This window comes from Phyllobates terribilis, unplaced genomic scaffold (genome assembly GCF_046119375.1).
Source record: "Phyllobates terribilis strain yellow unplaced genomic scaffold, ASM4611937v1 Scaffold_8__6_contigs__length_399053987, whole genome shotgun sequence".
NCBI classification, from domain to species: Eukaryota; Metazoa; Chordata; class Amphibia; order Anura; family Dendrobatidae; genus Phyllobates; species Phyllobates terribilis.
The window spans coordinates 292,812,330-292,829,419 of NW_027362768.1; the positions used below are offsets into that span (position 1 = coordinate 292,812,330).

General features: G+C 41.7%; 1 protein-coding gene across 5 annotated transcripts in view; it reads left to right on the forward strand.

The window, feature by feature from the left end:
* CHL1 (cell adhesion molecule L1 like) overlaps nt 1–17,090 on the forward strand; it is a 194,385-nt gene that overhangs the window by 167,434 nt on the left and 9,861 nt on the right. For 4 of the 5 annotated variants that reach the window (XM_073644396.1, XM_073644399.1, XM_073644397.1 and 1 more), the window contains 5 exons: nt 208–412; nt 569–691; nt 3,161–3,340; nt 13,827–13,892; nt 15,888–16,019. In XM_073644396.1, coding sequence (XP_073500497.1) covers nt 208–412; nt 569–691; nt 3,161–3,340; nt 13,827–13,892; nt 15,888–16,019 — 706 coding nt within the window. The remainder of the gene's footprint in view (nt 1–207; nt 413–568; nt 692–3,160; nt 3,341–13,826; nt 13,893–15,887; nt 16,020–17,090) is intronic. The other variant, XM_073644400.1, reaches the window with a different exon arrangement.

Consider the following 17,090-nt stretch of genomic DNA (forward strand, 5'->3'; position numbering starts at 1 on the left):
TATATAAAAGTGCCATGCACTTTCGTGGATTGTAGGACTTTATTAATAATTCACTAAATTACCAGTGATAAAGTAAATTTACTAAAATCTTATTGTACAGATTTGAGTCAAATTATCCTTAATAAGTGGAAGTGGCAAGTTCTGCTTTGTTTCCTTTTTGGTCCAATTGCTAAGAAAATTCCGAAATATTTCTCTTGTTCTATCTAGATAATTTACTGGAAAGTAAAAAGCCTACATGATGGAAAGATGCATCATGGTGAGCGACATACTCTATCATTTACTGGTCAGAGGAACTCGGGAATAATCCCAATAGTTCATCCATTCTGCGAGTATCAAGTTTCCGTTGCAGCCTACAACACGCGAGGTGATGGCCCGGAGAGCGATCCGGTCACATTCCAAACTCCGGAAGGAGGTGAGAATATCTGATGGAAACTAATATCAATTATTGCATGAAAATGCTTATTAGCAACATGGTTTGGTGTATGTGACAGATATCTGGGATAGATGATCAGTGAACAATGAAGTGTAATGTACATGTTTTAAAGCTATAGTTTTATTGATTTCTCAGTGCCTGAACAACCACAGTTTCTACGAATTGTAAGTTCAGACCAAGAGTCCTTCACACTGTCCTGGGGCGCACCAAGGAGAATAAATGGCGTCCTTACCGGTTACATACTGCAACATCAGATAAGTAAGTGCATTTACACTGAACTATATAAGCAGTACTGACCATCAGTTATAAAAGCATATGCATTCCCTGAAATAAACTGAATAGATTGGTCCACCTTTTCTCTAAATAAGAATCCGCTGTCGATCAACTGATCGATGCAGATCCAGCATCTGAAACCATCAATGATCAAAGCATAAATGGGGGACCAGTATAGATTCAGCTTTTACCCATTCTCAATTTAGAAACATTTGGCGAAATACTGAATACACAGTGCATGTAAAAACTGTAAAAACTCCATTCAACGTTGTATGTTACAAGACTCTGTCAGTGGTGACCGGCAGCTCTAAGAATGGTTTAGCCCAAGACTCTCCATGTACTAGATCCCAGGGGTTGCTCTGGTCTACTCTTCACCCTTTAATCCAGGTGCAGGAATCTAGTCTAACACAGGAGCATTGGGTTGGGGCCATGGAGTCATCTGTTGGCTGAGGGTGCCGATTGGCAGGAGTAGTCAGGAAGAGCCGGGTCAGAACCAGGAAGGCAGTCAAGGTGTAAAATCAGAATGCAAAGGAATAGTCAGGAAACGAGCCGCAGTCTGAGAACAGGAATATCAACAAACTAAGCAGGAGTATAAAGCACATTCCTGAACCAGGGAAGATACACTATTAACTGGCAGTGAGAGTCAGAGATTCAGGAGCTTAAATAAGAGACAGCCCAACCAAAGTCTCAGAGAATGGAGCCAGGAATTAACCCCATATCTTTCTGACTGAGCAGCACCAAAAGACCCAGAAATTACACATGACTGCCGTGTCACTGACATGCGTCACCTGTAACAAAGGCACTGGCCTGGTGTTATAGCATGAGTGGAAGAAATTTATTGATGTTGTATTAAATGCAGGTTCACTTTTCAGGTCCACCTGCAAAATAAAGTTTTAAGACTAATCAATGTGGACAATACCTTAAAGGGGTTGTCCGAGTAAAACAAGTTATCACCTCTCCATACCTGCATCCATTGGCAGAACCGAGCACTTTAATTACTGTTTGAATAGAGCACACGCTTGGCTGCCGCTCCATTCATTCTCTATGGAACTACTACCAAGCGCTGTGCTCAGCTTTTTTCAGTAGCCTCATACAGAATTAATGGAACGGAGGTCAGGCGTCCAAATTACATTTTGTGAGGAGGGTTAACAGTGCCTTGTCAGGGATAACTATTTCCTGTCTTGCAGTCAGACCTTCCCCAATCAGTAAGTTATCACCTACCAAGTGGGAAGGTGTTATCACCGGACAATCGCCTTAAACTCGACATAGAAGATAATTGCTGGCGCAGCAAAATGTAAACTTTCATTTTTAAAAAATGTTTTGAACCATTATTCTAAATAATTTTGCAGTTTAGTTATTCTGTATAAATGGCATCATGTCCTGTAAGTTCTACATTTTACCTGCATGTAGTAAATGACCAAGGTATTTAGTGGATTCATTGTCTGCCAGTGCACAGTGAAGAAATACAGTATGTAAAATCAAAACTCTGCCAGACTAGGAAATCATGAGCTGCTTGATAAGAATCTTTTCTTTAAGTGTGTCTGATCTATCCATGTAAATCTGGGCAACTCTTATTGTACTTAGGGCTCATTCACATGCCCGTATTTTTTATCTGAGTGCTGTACGTAAAAAATGGACAGCTTTTGGACCAATGTTATTCAACGGGGCAGCGCATGTGAGCAATTTTTTTCACTAACCAAATCTGCGTGTGAAAAATGTCACAGCATGCACTAGTTTATTCCATAAATCGGATGAGACCGTGATGGTGGGATTAGACTTGAGCTGCAAGTGGTCGCCAGGTGCCACTCCCAGAACCACAGCAGCTAACCCCAAAAGGACAGGGACGAAGGTATGGCCTCTGAGTAGCTGGTAGGGCAGGAACGGGATCACGGCCAGAACTGGTTCAGACAGAGCAGATTCAGGACCGTAGTACTGGCCCAGGGTCCAGGCTGAACCGAATGGCGGAATCAGACAGGACGGACTCAGGGTATAGGTACAGGTTCACACAGGATGGTAGCAGGTGCAGGTACTGGTTCAGACTAGGCAGGTTCAGGAAGACAGAACTGGTTCAGGTTCTGGGTAACAGGAAAGGTACGGGAACAGGAACCTGACAACAGACTTGGAAGCTTGCAGACTAAATACTAATGTTGCTGAGGCACCTCCCTACAGGGGAGGGTGCCTTAAGTATCTGATGCCTCCCAGCTATTGGCTGGGGATATTTATGGAGCATTTAAGAAGTGAGGAGCGCAGACACGTCCTAAGAGCAGAGCGACCGTGGCAGTGAGCATGTCAGTGTCCCTGCCGGGAGGAGGAAGGGCATTCGTGCAGGGATGCTGACACTGGCATTACAGCTTGATGAGCTTCAAATTATGTTTCTCTTTTTAAATATATATATTTATAAATTTCATTTTTATATTCTGTGCACCTAATTATGTTCATTGCTATATCTTCTAGTTAATGAAAGTGATGTCATTGGGAGTTTATATAACATCAGCATAACAAATCCAAAGGCAGTCAGACAAAGGATTCCTCGTGTTGACCATGGTGTGAAGTACAAGTTTTACCTTCGAGCCTGTACCCGGATTGGATGTAGTAACCCTGTAAGCGAAGAAGGACTGACCCTAACACAAGCAAGTAAGAAATCAGGAAACACTGTGATGATGGGTTCTACATGATCATATATTGCATAACAGCCAAAATCCAGACAATTAGTGCTTTCCGTCATTACTAGAGAAATACATTTTTTACAAGGATTTAAGGCGGACCACCAGTGTTGATGACAACAGATAATTGTCTGTATTGCCTATAAACTTAAGCAGACTGTTTATGGCAGACATAGCATACCTATTAATAACAGGGATACACAGAATGATTCACAAATGCTGGTTCACATCCAGATTCCCAGGAATGTGTTTGGAGCTATTTCCCACCTTGAACGATTTTGTCTTAAATTATTGTCCATTTTAGGAGACACATCAAACCGGACGGAGCTGGTTTTAGGCCAAAAGTAAAAGTGGGGTCAAAATGCTAACATTTTGCACCATCACATAGAAATATTTAGGATGCATTTACCCTAGCTGATTTCAGAGAGTTAAATAAATGAGCGACAGTCAGTTATACACAAGTCGTTCAGCGCTTGTTTACTGACTAATGATGGAGACAGAACCTCCATGTCACAGTTTCATTTTTACTGTGGCCTAAGGACGCTGTGAGTGACAGCTCAGCCGCCCTATGGGATCTGGAGTGCGCTGGACTGTCAGTGTTGACAGTCCAGTCATCCAGTCTGATCCTGGGGTGTGCCGGGCTGTCAGCATTTTAATTGACAGCCCCACTGCTCAATCTGGTCTAGCCTGCGGGTGTTTCCCCAGGTGGCTCTCGTCCTTGGTGATTTGCTAGCTATTTAGCTGGTTAGCTGTGAGCAGTCCAGTGTCAGCTGTAGCTTAGTTTGGTGTGTGCTTAGCTCTGTGTCTGATAATGTTTGACCTTGTTGCTGGTACTAGGATTTGTCGTGACCATTCATGTGGATTATCCCTTCTGCTCTTGACGCTCTGTGACTTCAGGTACCTGACCCATGACTTGGCCTCTGACTATCCACTTGTCTTACTCTCTTGTCTTGACGTAGCCTTCTGGCATTTGACCCTGGACTGTTATCTGACCGTGCCTTTGTCTTGCCCCTCTGTACCATGAGCCATTCTGGTATCTGACCTTGGATTTCCTGAGTACCCTGTTTCATGGCTCGTCTGTGACTCAGCGTCACTGTCAGCTATTATGATCGTTCTGTCCCCATCTACAGTATCATGTTATCAGCAGCACATCCCCTGTTTACACCGAGAGAACTGTTTGCCGAGAACAACAATCCTGTACTGTATTTGAGAAGTAAATAGGGTGACCTCTTTATGCAAGATACAACAGCACATGCTTCTTAAAGGGAACTGTCACTAGGTTTTTGCAGAAGAAACCATCATCATGGTGTTTTGTAACTCCTTTGTAAACTTGCCCGTTAAAATTGCCAATATCACTAGGTTGGATAAAAGGAAGATATAAAGCACCGCATGCCACTCACCAAATCAGAGGCATCTGGGCTGTGCTGGTGCGCTGAAGAGTTACTGTATCCAGGCTCTTGGAATGACTATTCAGCTTTGATTGACATCTGATCTGATTATTTAAAGTCAGTGCTAGTTCTTCCAACAAGAAGTCAATCAAGTTAGAATTGGCATGCCAACAGCACCGACATTATGACTCTTCACCACTCCAGCACCGCCCAGATGACTCTTGGTGAGCAGCTTGCCATTGTTTTAGAACTTCTTTTTATCCAGCCTAGGGAAACTATTTTCCCTATAATTTTACTAGAGTTAATGTTTAAAAAAGTTTTGCAAAGCACTAAATCAAGTGTAAGGTTCCCTTTAAATGGGTTGTCTCACAACTTAATGTTATATTTCCCTGTTAAATCATGCAAAACATATATTTATTTTGTAAAAATGCTCCTGCTATCAGATATTGCAATTATATACTTCATGGTGTCCTTTTGACTCTGTCTCAGAACGTCCACAATATGTGTCCAGCGCTGCTGAGAAAACTGCTCTATTATGCTGATTAGGGATGAGTTAACCTGTGAAAATTCGGATTTGGTAGGTTCGGCCAAACTTGAGTCCAAAGTTCGGTTCTGGTGCCCGAACTTGACCCTGGACCCGAAACCCATTTAAATCAATGGGAACTCGAACTGTGGTGCTGCAAAATGGCTGTAAAATAGTCATAGTAAGGGCTAATGGGCTGCAAAAGGAAGCAAAATGGGGGTAAGAGCAGGACAATTTCCCTGCAAACAAATGTGGATAAAATAACATAGAATAAAAAGAAATAAAAAAATATTTTTGAACCAGGAGGTGGAGGTCTAAGTGGAGGAGTGGAGCAGTGCCTTACGTGTGTATTTTACAGTACTTGTTAATAAATAAATAAATGAAAAAAACGCCGTGGGGCCCCCCTATTTTTAATACCAGCCAAGGGAAAGCAGACAGCTGTGAGTGTGAGCTGGTTTTATTATGCTGAGAACAGGCCAAAATCCATGGAACTTCTTAGACTATTAATATCAGCTCCCAGCTGTCTGCTTTGTCTTTGCAATCGGGAAGAGTCGAGGCATGGCCCTTCCCAACCTATTAACCCCTTCACCACATTGGACGTATGAGTACGTCCAAGTTGTTATACCTGCACTTCATGCAGGCTCCAGTGCTGAGCCCGATTAAAAAAACAAGATTCCTGACTTGATATCCTGCTCAAGAGAGGAAATGACATTTGTGAAACAGCTGATGAGTGATTAATGTTAGAACACATGCCGGTCAATAAGGTGCACCACACATATAAAAAACTACCGTACATCTTTTCAGACAAAGTTTTGATCAAAGCAAAAGGAGAAAAAAACAAACAAAAAAAACAAAACATGGAAAACAGAGCTACAGAGCAACATTTTAAAGATGATTTATATATCAAAAAATAGTTTAGCAGATAAAATTAATAAAAATAACTTAAATCTGTTTTCTGGTTCAAACTTAAGGGAGCTCTTGTGTTTAAACGCAGAATCCAGCGTGCTTCTTTTTTATGCATTTCATGCACTATGTCCCCTCCTCGGTGTTTCATATTTAATTTTTCAGCTGCAATAATTTTTAAATCAGACACATTACCGGAGTGAGCGTGCAAGAAATGCTTAGAAGCACCAGACAAACGGCGCGTTGTGCAATTTTTTTGCATCATAAACATGTTCTGACAATCGCTTGTGCGGTGTTCTGGTGGTGCACCCAACATATTGGACTCAGCATTTCTCACATGAAATAAGATACACCAGATATGTGCTCCCACAATTCATCATCAATTTTATACTGAAAGTTTCTCCTGTTTGATAAGAAACAAACTGTTTAGTATTCCTCATATACCTTCAGGCTCCACATGTTTTATGACTACACCGATAGGAGCCTTTAGTTGCCAACCAATTTGTTTGATCCACTGTACTCAAATTAACCCTATTCATATGGTCACTTACATTCCCGATAGTCAGACCTCTTTTTGAGACAAATCTTAACCCATTTTCCAATATTTTCTTCACTACAGGGTCAGTATTCAAAATCGTTAAGTACTTTTTTCTGATAGAAATAATTTGACCGTATTGATTATTGTAAGTGGTGGAAAAAACAATTTGGGAACGAGAGGACTCTGCACTAGATCTATTAGTTTGTAAGAGGTATTCTTCTCTACTTTTTTGACCAGCTTTTTTCCTCGCTAAAGACAAGGTGGAATTTTTATAACCCCTGTTATAAAACCTTTTCTCAATTTTCTTACATTCCATACCATAAAGTTCCTCTGATGAACAACAGCGCTTTGCCGTAATGTATTCTCCAGTTGGGATATTATCAATGATATGCCTTGGATGATTACTAGTGGCATACAGCAGGGAGTTACCAGAGTTAGGTTTTCTGAACAAACTACAGGTAACACTTTTTTTTTAATCTAAATCACCTGTTAAACTAAGATCCAGGAATGAGATAGTTAATGGATCACTGAAAAAGGAAAATTACATATTACAGGGGTTATTGTTGAGATATTCAACAAAGGAGACTATATTACAAGGGTCACCCCTCCAGACCTCCAGGATATCGTCTATGTAGCGAAAATATACATAAATATCCTCTAAAAAGGGATTGAGATCATTATAAATATATTGATCCTCGAACCAGTTCATGAAAATAATTGCCAATGATGGGCTAATTTTAGCCCCCATTGCATAACCTTGTGTTTGCAAAAAAAAAAATTTCAGAAACATAAAATAATTTTTTTTCAACAAAAATTCCGCCTCACAGACGATATACTCAAGCGGCTCGGGCGAGTAACCCGAGTATCTTTCCAATTGATCCCTAATAGCAAAAAGTGCTAAACTGTGTGTCGAAGAATACAGCGAGACAATGTCGCAAGTTAACCATGTATTCTCAGGGGACCAATCCAAATGTTTGAGAAATTTCAAAACATGCTTACTGTCCCTTGTATAACTTGGTGAACAGTAAGATACAGGTTTTAATTTTTCATCCACCAGCTTTAATCATCTTCCAGCTTATTCAGGTTGTGATTAATATTAGATTTCAGAATACAATAGTTTTCTGATTCGTTATGATCCTGTATAGAAACCTCCAATTCCTTTACAATTTTCTTCACAGACTGCAGTTTTTCATGCTCATATTTGATAATTAAATCAATTAGCTTTCTAGAGCATTCAGTGAGAAAATTGTCCCATTCAATAAGAAAGGAATCATCCAGGGTCTTTGTGGGTCTTTTTCTAATACGAAGCCCCCTAAGAATCATGTTCTTCTCTAAGTATTGCTGAAGAGTGTGGCTTTAAACGAGTTGTCATGTTTTTCTCCAGCTCCTTCATATTACTCTTCAAATTGGAACTATAATCTGGGATTATAATCTCATTGCAAAGCAACGCAATCATTTTGTTAAATCTTGTGGCATTGTTCACATTAAAAAAAATCATCAGCTTCCTCACTGATAATAATAGATACTGACTCTGCATCCATGCTAGTATTCATGTTCACATATTTGGTATCGCCGAGTTCAGAATCGCCCCATCTGTCAATATATAAAAAGAATTAATTATAACGATAAACGGCGAAACAAAAAAAAAATCAAAACTCCAGAATTACCTTTTTTTGGTCTCCACAACATTGCAATAAAATGAAATAACAGGCGATCAAAAGATCGTATCTACCCCAAAATGGTATCAATAAAAATGTCAGCGCGGCGCCCAAAAAATAAGCCCTCACCCGGCCCCAGATCCCAAAAAATGGAGACGCTACCGATCTCGAAAAATGGCGCTATTTTTTTTTTTTTAGAAAACTTTGGATTTCTTTTTCACAACTTAAATAAAAAAGAACCTATACATGTTTGGTATCTACACACTCATAATGACCTGGAGAATAATAATGACAGGTCAGTCTTAGCATTTAGTGAACATGGTAAAAAGAAAACAATTGTGGAATTGCACTATTTTTTGCAATTTCACTGCACTTTGATTTTTTTTCCCATTTTCGAGTACACAATATGGTAAAACCAATGGTGTCGTTCAAAATTACAACTCGTCTCACAAAAAAAAAGCCCTCACATGGCCATATTGACGGAAAAATAAAAAAGTTATGGCTCTGGGAAGATAGGGAGCAAAAAACGAAAACGCAAAAACGGAAAAACCCAAGGCCGTGAAGGGGTTACTATCAGCCCCCAGCTGTCTGCTTTCCTTTTGCTGGTTGTTAAAAATAGGGGGGACACCACATCATTTTTTTTAGGGTCACCCCATTTTTAATAACCAGCAAAGGCAAAGCAGACAGCTGGGGGCTGATATTAGTAGGCTGGGTAGGATCATGGATATTGGCCCCTTCCCAGCATAATAAGACCAGCTCACAGCTGGTTATAAAAATAGGGAGGACCGCACATTGTTTTTTTCATTTATTTATTGTTGAAAGGCGCTGCAGCCTTTCATGGTCTGGAACATGGTCTGATCATACGACATCTCCTGGGCAGGGGAGGAAGGGAATGAGTTTACAGACATTACAGTAGGGGGTCACAGCTAATTCTTTCTGTGAGGTAACACATTTCACTGCCTGTTTTTAAACAGTGTTTTACTCCAATGAAAGAATCAGCTGTGATCCCCTGCTGTAATGTCTGTATACCCCCCCCCCATCCTGCCTAGGAGCTGTGTTATGATCAGACCATGTCCCTGCACAATCAGACACAGCCATTACACAGTACACAGCAGGGGCACCTTTATAAGATTATCTCAGCACAGGAACATTTTATTTAATCACATCCAATTGTGGAAATTATTATTATTCCAAGATCTATTGATTAAAATTACCTTTTGTTCGTAGGAAAACCCCTTTAGCTATGCGGTGTTTCAGAGAAAAACATAGTTTAATAGCCAATGGGGACCAAGTCATATGGGGTATTAGTAGGGCAGGCTGGTCCCCGGTGGCTTCTCCATTTCCGCTGCCCTGGCGCGACAGGTCTCTCCCTGCGAGCGCCTGCCCGAAAAGTCTCCCATACAGCTCGGTCCCCGGTGACTATTAAACTATGTTTTTCTCAAACGCCGAAGAGTTAAAGATACATTGTTGAAACCTGGCAGCGGTGGTCTGATACATATTGCCTGTGGATCAGGAAACGGTGATCTGATGCATTGTGCCCATTGATCAGGCAGTGGTGGTCTGATACATAATACCCGTGGATCAGGCAGTGGTGGTCTGATACATTCTGCTCCTGGATCAGGCAGCGGTGGTCTGATACATACTGCCCGTGGATCAGGCAGCGGTGGTCTGATACATACTGCCCGTGGATCAGGCAGCAGTGGTCTGATACATACTGCCCGTGGATCAGGCACCGGTGGTCTGATACATACTGCCCGTGGATCAGGTAGCGGTGGTCTGATACATACTGCCCGTGGATCAGGCAGCGGTGGTCTGATACATACTGCCCGTGGATCAGGCAGCAGTGGTCTGATACATACTGCCCGTGGATCAGGCACCGGTGGTCTGATACATACTGCCCGTGGATCAGGCAGCGGTGGTCTGATACATACTGCCCGTGGATCAGGCAGCAGTGGTCTGATACATACTGCCTGTGGATCAGGCAGCGGTGGTCTGATACATAATACCCGTGGATCAGGCAGCAGTGGTCTGATACATACTGCCCGTGGATCAGGCACCGGTGGTCTGATACATACTGCCCGTGGATCAGGCACCGGTGGTCTGATACATACTGCCCGTGGATCAGGCAGCAGTGGTCTGATACATACTGCCCGTGGATCAGGCACCGGTGGTCTGATACATACTGCCCGTGGATCAGGCAGCGGTGGTCTGATACATACTGCCCGTGGATCAGGCAGCGGTGGTCTGATACATACTGCCTGTGGATCAGGCAGCGGTGGTCTGATACATACTGCCCGTGGATCAGGCAGCGGTGGTCTGATACATACTGCCCGTGGATTAGGCAGCGGTGGTCTGATACATACTGCCCGTGGATCAGGCAGCGGTGGTCTGATACATACTGCCCGTGGATCAGGCAGCGGTGGTCTGATACATACTGCCTGTGGATCAGGCAGCGGTGGTCTGATACATACTGCCCGTGGATCAGGCAGCGGTGGTCTGATACATACTGCCCGTGGATTAGGCAGCGGTGGTCTGATACATACTGCCTGTGGATCAGGCAGCGGTGGTCTGATACATACTGTCCGTGGATTAGGCAGCGGTGGTCTGATACATACTGCCTGTGGATCAGGCAGCGGTGGTCTGATACATACTGCCCATGTATCAGGCAGCGGTGGTCTGATACATACTGCCTGATCCACGGCAGTATGTATCAGCTGTCAGGTTGCCTTTAAGTAGACATTCAAAGAGGGAGTCAGAAGAACAAAATAAGTACAGTTCTGTGTGATATAACAAGAAGAAATGTAATATTTAATCTCTATAGTAGCTCTTTAATACAGTATCATTGGGTAGGAGTTAATTACACACGACATTGGCTTATAGAACGTATTGAGTGCCATCCTTTCTGCTGCCCTGGATCTCTTGGTAGACCTTCTCAGGAACACTCTAGTCATTTTTGGGCACTAGATGGATATTATGCTTCACGGTGGAACTACATGCCAGCACATCAGGTCATGCACCTGCTATGGGGCCCTTCCCCTGCTTGGTGTTCATCTACATCAGTCATATGTGTACGACACTAGTCAGAAGGATTTGTATGGAGCGAGCTCACATGCTGACTCCGCTCGATACACAGCGAATGCCGACTGTGACATGCCGAAGTAGTGCTGTTGCTTTAAAAGCATTCAGCAACTATTAGGCTATGTGCCCACGATGCAGAAATGATGCGGATTTTTCCTGGGCGTTTCTGCATCTCCCTGGCAGAAAACGCATGCGGATTGTACATGCGGATTGTACATGCGGATTGTACATGCGGATTGTACATGCGTTTATTCTGCCAGGTGGAAGCGTTTGTGAAGCGTTTTGAACATGTGATTTTGCATGCAGGTTGACAAGCGCTTTCCAAGCGATTTTAGCATCACTTGGAAAAGTGCTTGATAACTTGGTCACACTATATAAATCCATGCAACCGGCATGGATTTATATAGTGTGACCAAGTTACGATGCTGCAAATGCAGCGTCAATAGTAAAAAAAAGAATAAAAATGTTGAAAAATAAAAAAAAACATTATACTCACCTTCCGATGGCCCCCGGTCTCCTTCTCCGGTGTCTTCGGCGGCTCGCGGTGGTGTAAAAGGACCTTCCATAACGTCATTTAGTCATGTGACAGTTCACGCTACCGCTGACGTCAGCGGTCGCGTGACCTGTCACATGACTAAGTGACATCATGGAAGGTCCTTTTACACCACCGTGAGCAGCAGAAGAGCCAGAAGCACCGCCGGGAGCAGACAGGGGGCCATAAGAAGGTGAGTACATGTTTATTTTTTATTTTAATTCTTTTTTAACTACAGGTACTATGGTACCCGGGTCTGGAGGAGAGTCTCCAGTTCTCCAGACTCGAGTATGACCCGCGCATTGGATCGCATAATATCCGCATGTGTACGTGTAGTCATGCGGATAATAAGCGGGCCAATGCAAGTCAATGGCGGCTAAAACGCCGCTATTCTGCAAAATTAATGGACGTGATGCGAATTTTTCCGCAATGATAATCCGCAGCGGAAATTTCCGCAGCATATGCACAGCATATGCGGATTATCATTGGGGACCATTGCAGACCTATTCCTAAGCGTTTTTTAAGCGTTTCCGTGGCAGAAATGACGCTGTGGAAATGCTTAAAAAAAGCATAGTGGACCCGTAGCCTTAGAAGTAACACAAGCACATGAGACAGGAAGTGTTGTGCTCCAGAACTATCCAGCAACTAGAGGGGTTAACACAGTCACAGGAGAAGGAGAGAGTTTTAGCAGAGCCCCAGGGGGATTGTGAGGAAGTTGTTTGCTGTCTGGCTGGAGCCGAAGAGAAAGGTGGTGTGTGTGTGTTCTGTATCTCACAGAAGCTCCTCTGCAAATGAAAAGGATTCAAGTCAGGAGTGGAGCTAAGCACAGGTCAGGTAGAGTTCCTGAACTAACAGTGCAGAGTATTGTCAAGCAGAAAGATAAGGACTGTAAGAAATGGTGTCACAGGGATCATGTCCCTCATCAAACCCCCCCTCCTCCATCTCACTGTGCTTTAAAGAATGTTGTGTTCATTAATGTGCCTTTGCATTAGTACTGTGCTGTCTTACTGTGAACTGATGTGCTGCTAAAGAAACTGTACTGTTTGTCACTGGAGCCTGTTGCTCATAAGACTTAACTTGCACTGGCTGTTCGGCTTCTTATTAAATGCTACTGTTCTACCGTTTATGAGGACTCTTGTCAAGTGTGTCTGGTCAGCAAGTGAAACAACCTATGTTTCTGTGCCTGATGGTCAATACCCGTGTGCCTGAGAGAAGCTGCAGCACATGGTCTATGGTCGCCCTGAGTAATGGTTCCCCCAGGATTCCAAACAATTCATGTAACCTGTCTCGTCCCTATCTGAACCTAGCGGCGTGCATGTAACCTGACTGTTTTATACAGATGACACCTACCAAAAACTCTTGTGATTGGAGCGAGATCTGATCCCCACGGTTTAAGCACTCAGATGCCGGAGTAAATCTGCGGAAGCTATGGGCCCCAATTCAGATCTTCATTGTGGGGCTTTCTGTGTAAACCCCTGCAGCACACAGAATCCATTCTGTCTTTCATTATGCAGAGAGATTACTGTAATAAAACAATGTTTATACAATAATATGGTGTTACCAATCATAGAAAATATATGAAAACATAAATTACTAATAAAACAATATATGATACATTTCCGCAAGGACGATGACCTGTGCTACTCTCTGTTTCCCTAATTGCAGCTGCAGCAATTCAGTAAGTAATGGTATCACAATATTGCCCTGTAGTTTATACAAGTTCATTTTCTAGATCATTATAATAATCTATCACGAGAATTCTCTGGTGATAAAGATGAGGAATACAGGAAATTGTGTGCGCATGAAAATATCTTCAAAAACTTCTCATTTCTTTCAGGATTTTCCACTTTTTCTTCTTCTCCAACTCAAACTTCTGCTTTTGCTGCCAAAGTTCCTGCTATAGGTTTGTTTTGATGTTGCTCATCTTGCTATATGACTGTGTCAATGTTATTTTCCCTGCTTTCTCTTAGATTGTCTGCCAAATTTCTTTAAAGTCTATCTTCAACATCGGAAAAAAAAATATTTTTACATAGGATAGTGGTTACCATTAGTTAATAAAATTGCACTAAATTTCAGTCTGCAATCTTCATTCCTTCATTCAGACCTCCTGATATACAGTTTACACATTGATCCAAGTATCAGATTTTTCTCTTGTGGGAATTTCTCTCCCAGTAATATAGGCTGGATGTGAGGTCAGTATTATCAAGGGTACTGATGTCTTCACTTGCTTTCATGTATCAGGACAGCTCTAGTACTGCACTTATTTTCTCTTCATGCACTTTCCTCCTTATTCATAGCCTGCTTTCTCTGCTCTCCAGAAAACTTTAAATGCATTCTGCCCTGTCCAGTGCAGATCTACGTACAACCCCCACCCTTTCTGCTATCTCTAACTCTGAGAGGAGGGTAAAGTGAACTGTCAAAATGAGGAATAATACATATGATCGATAGCAAAACGGGTTGTCTGGTCTTAAACTACATGTCTGAAGTCACTACATGTGACTTGTGAATACTCACATCACAGAGCCGGGAAAGATGGGATTCTCCAGCACCGGGAACGATGGTCATTTGACCGCAAGTATGGGATATGCATAGTCCCAGACTTTTTCTGGCCTCGTTCAATAAACTTGCATTGGGCGAGGTAGTGCCAATCAAGTCGGATTGTAGCCAGGAGTGTGCATATCACATACTTGCAGTCAAATAACCGTCGTTCCCTTCGCCGACACCAGAGAATCCTCACAGCATGCAATGCTCATGATGTGAGGATTCACAAGTCTGCAGTCACATAGAGCGACTGCAGACTTGTAATTTAAGTCCGGACAATCCCTTTAATGAACTAATTAGACACATAGGAAAATTCATTGAAACTAACCTCCTGTTTCTCCTGTTTAATTAATTCTACAATAGCTAAATTCTGCTTCAAAGATCTAGCACATTTCTATCATAAAATTAGGGTTTTTCATTTTACTAAAATAATGAATAAATTGAGATGTTTTGAATATTTTGTTTCCATTTTTTCACATTTGCAAATCAAAGGTATTGTAATTTCAATGTTGAAGTGTAATATTTATTTATTTTACTTATGTAACGCCATCATATTACACAGACGTACTTACTCTTATTTGCACATGCACTTTATCTTGAGCATTAATAATGATTTATTCCACTTAGCTTACTAAAAGCTATAAGACCTAGTCCTCTAATACTGGCAAGGATGCCAGAAGTCTACCAAGACCCATTCTATATAGAACATAAATATGATAGTTTCATATTGTTTTGCCAATGAATTTAAATAATCATCAATAGAACTAACCAGATCACACATAAAATGCAGAAATACATTATTGCATTTGCACTTTTTTAAATCTATTTTTGGCGTTTTTCATCGTTTTTTTTTATGTTCATCATTGTGAACGGGATTAGTGCGATGTTTCCACCTGATTCAGTTTCACTTTCTTTAAAAAAAATCACAACAATTTTGTGCAAATGTGCCTCAGTCTCAATCAGAGTGATTTTATGTACATCTGAACAGTTTTGTAAGTTTTGCGATATTTTAGCAGAAAAGGCAACTTTTTTTGCACTACAAATTTGCAAAAAAAGGTTAAGAGAGCATTTTTGATTTTGCACAAAATGAAAAAAAAAAAACACATTTATCATTTTGAAGAATTTGGTACAAAAAACATCAACGAATTCCACAAGACCAAAAAAGTAAATTGACTTATAATAACAATGCAAATGGTGAATTGGGCCCTATGTGTGTAATGTGTGTGTAGCATATGTAGAAATATACTTCCGATACATACATAGTAGTTGAGTCTTTTAATAATGAAAGAAATGTTGCACTATAATGTTGCAGATTATACAAATACTAACATTGTATCTGTGTTCTACTCCATTGCAGCTTACGCTAATGCATCTCAGAGCCTGTCTACCCGAGGATGGTTCATCGGACTGATGTGCGCTGTGGCTCTTCTAACACTTTTAGTGCTTATTGGTTGTTTTGTGCAAATAAATCGAGGAGGAAAATATGCAGGTAAAGTCACATAACAGCTTCACATGACACGCAGACTCGTATTGTATTGTGTAGCACAGAAAGCGGCATATTAAATGCATTGGACATGACTTGACGCAAATACTTTGGTAACTTCTACAACTCACACTTCAGGTCTACAATCCTCAATATCCGCCATTTATTAAATGGACTACAGCTTGGCTATGAGCAGTGTAGGGGAACGAGGATCTTTTTTTTTTGTAACGAGCTGGTTGCACATTTTTTTGTAAAAATTCGTGCAAGTAAAGTTTGAAGACTTTATTGAAATCCTGAACTATCCTTCTCCTGTATATCTGTAAATTTGAAAGGCCAGCGTAAAGCTTGTGCCCTCCTAGATGAACGAGGTACAGATGTTGAAAAGTCTCGGTGAGCACACTAACGATCCCATTTCCTTTTAGTATAGGGTAGAGGGCTCCAACTTTTCATACTTTGAGAGCCGCATTCAGCTTTGAAAAGAGGTCATGACGTGAGTTCTATCCGAAATAATCATAGAAGCCTCCATATGTACCTAAGGTTCTAATTTCCCGAGTGCCCCTTTCCAAAGTATCCAAGTGGTAACGTTTCTCCTTGTGGGGAGTGACATGTCAAGCCTGACATGCCAAGGTGAGGAGACTTTTAAGCCACAATGCTCTTCTGTGAAATATGCAAATTGTCTCTTCAGAGAGGACGAGGACTAGAACTCTAGTGCCACCTATGAGAAGTAGCAATCTTAGAAGTCAATATCAACTCTCCAATGAGCCTTGTCACATGATTTAGGATTAAAGCCAGAACCAGAATCTCAATTTGCAGACACTGTGTTTTGGGGGTACTGCCCCTCATCAGTGCAAAGTGTGAGATCTGGTCTGGCTGGGTGAGAGGCATCTCACTGGGATCCAAGGGGTAACATTTCTCCTTGCGGAGAGTGACCTGTCAAGCCTGACATGCCATAATGGCCCAAGCCCCTTTATTAAATACTTAAGCCCTGCATGCCCCTTTATAAAATAATAATGCCGCATGTGCCCCCTTATAAGGTAATAATGTCCCAAGTACCCCCTTAAAAAGTAGTAATGACCT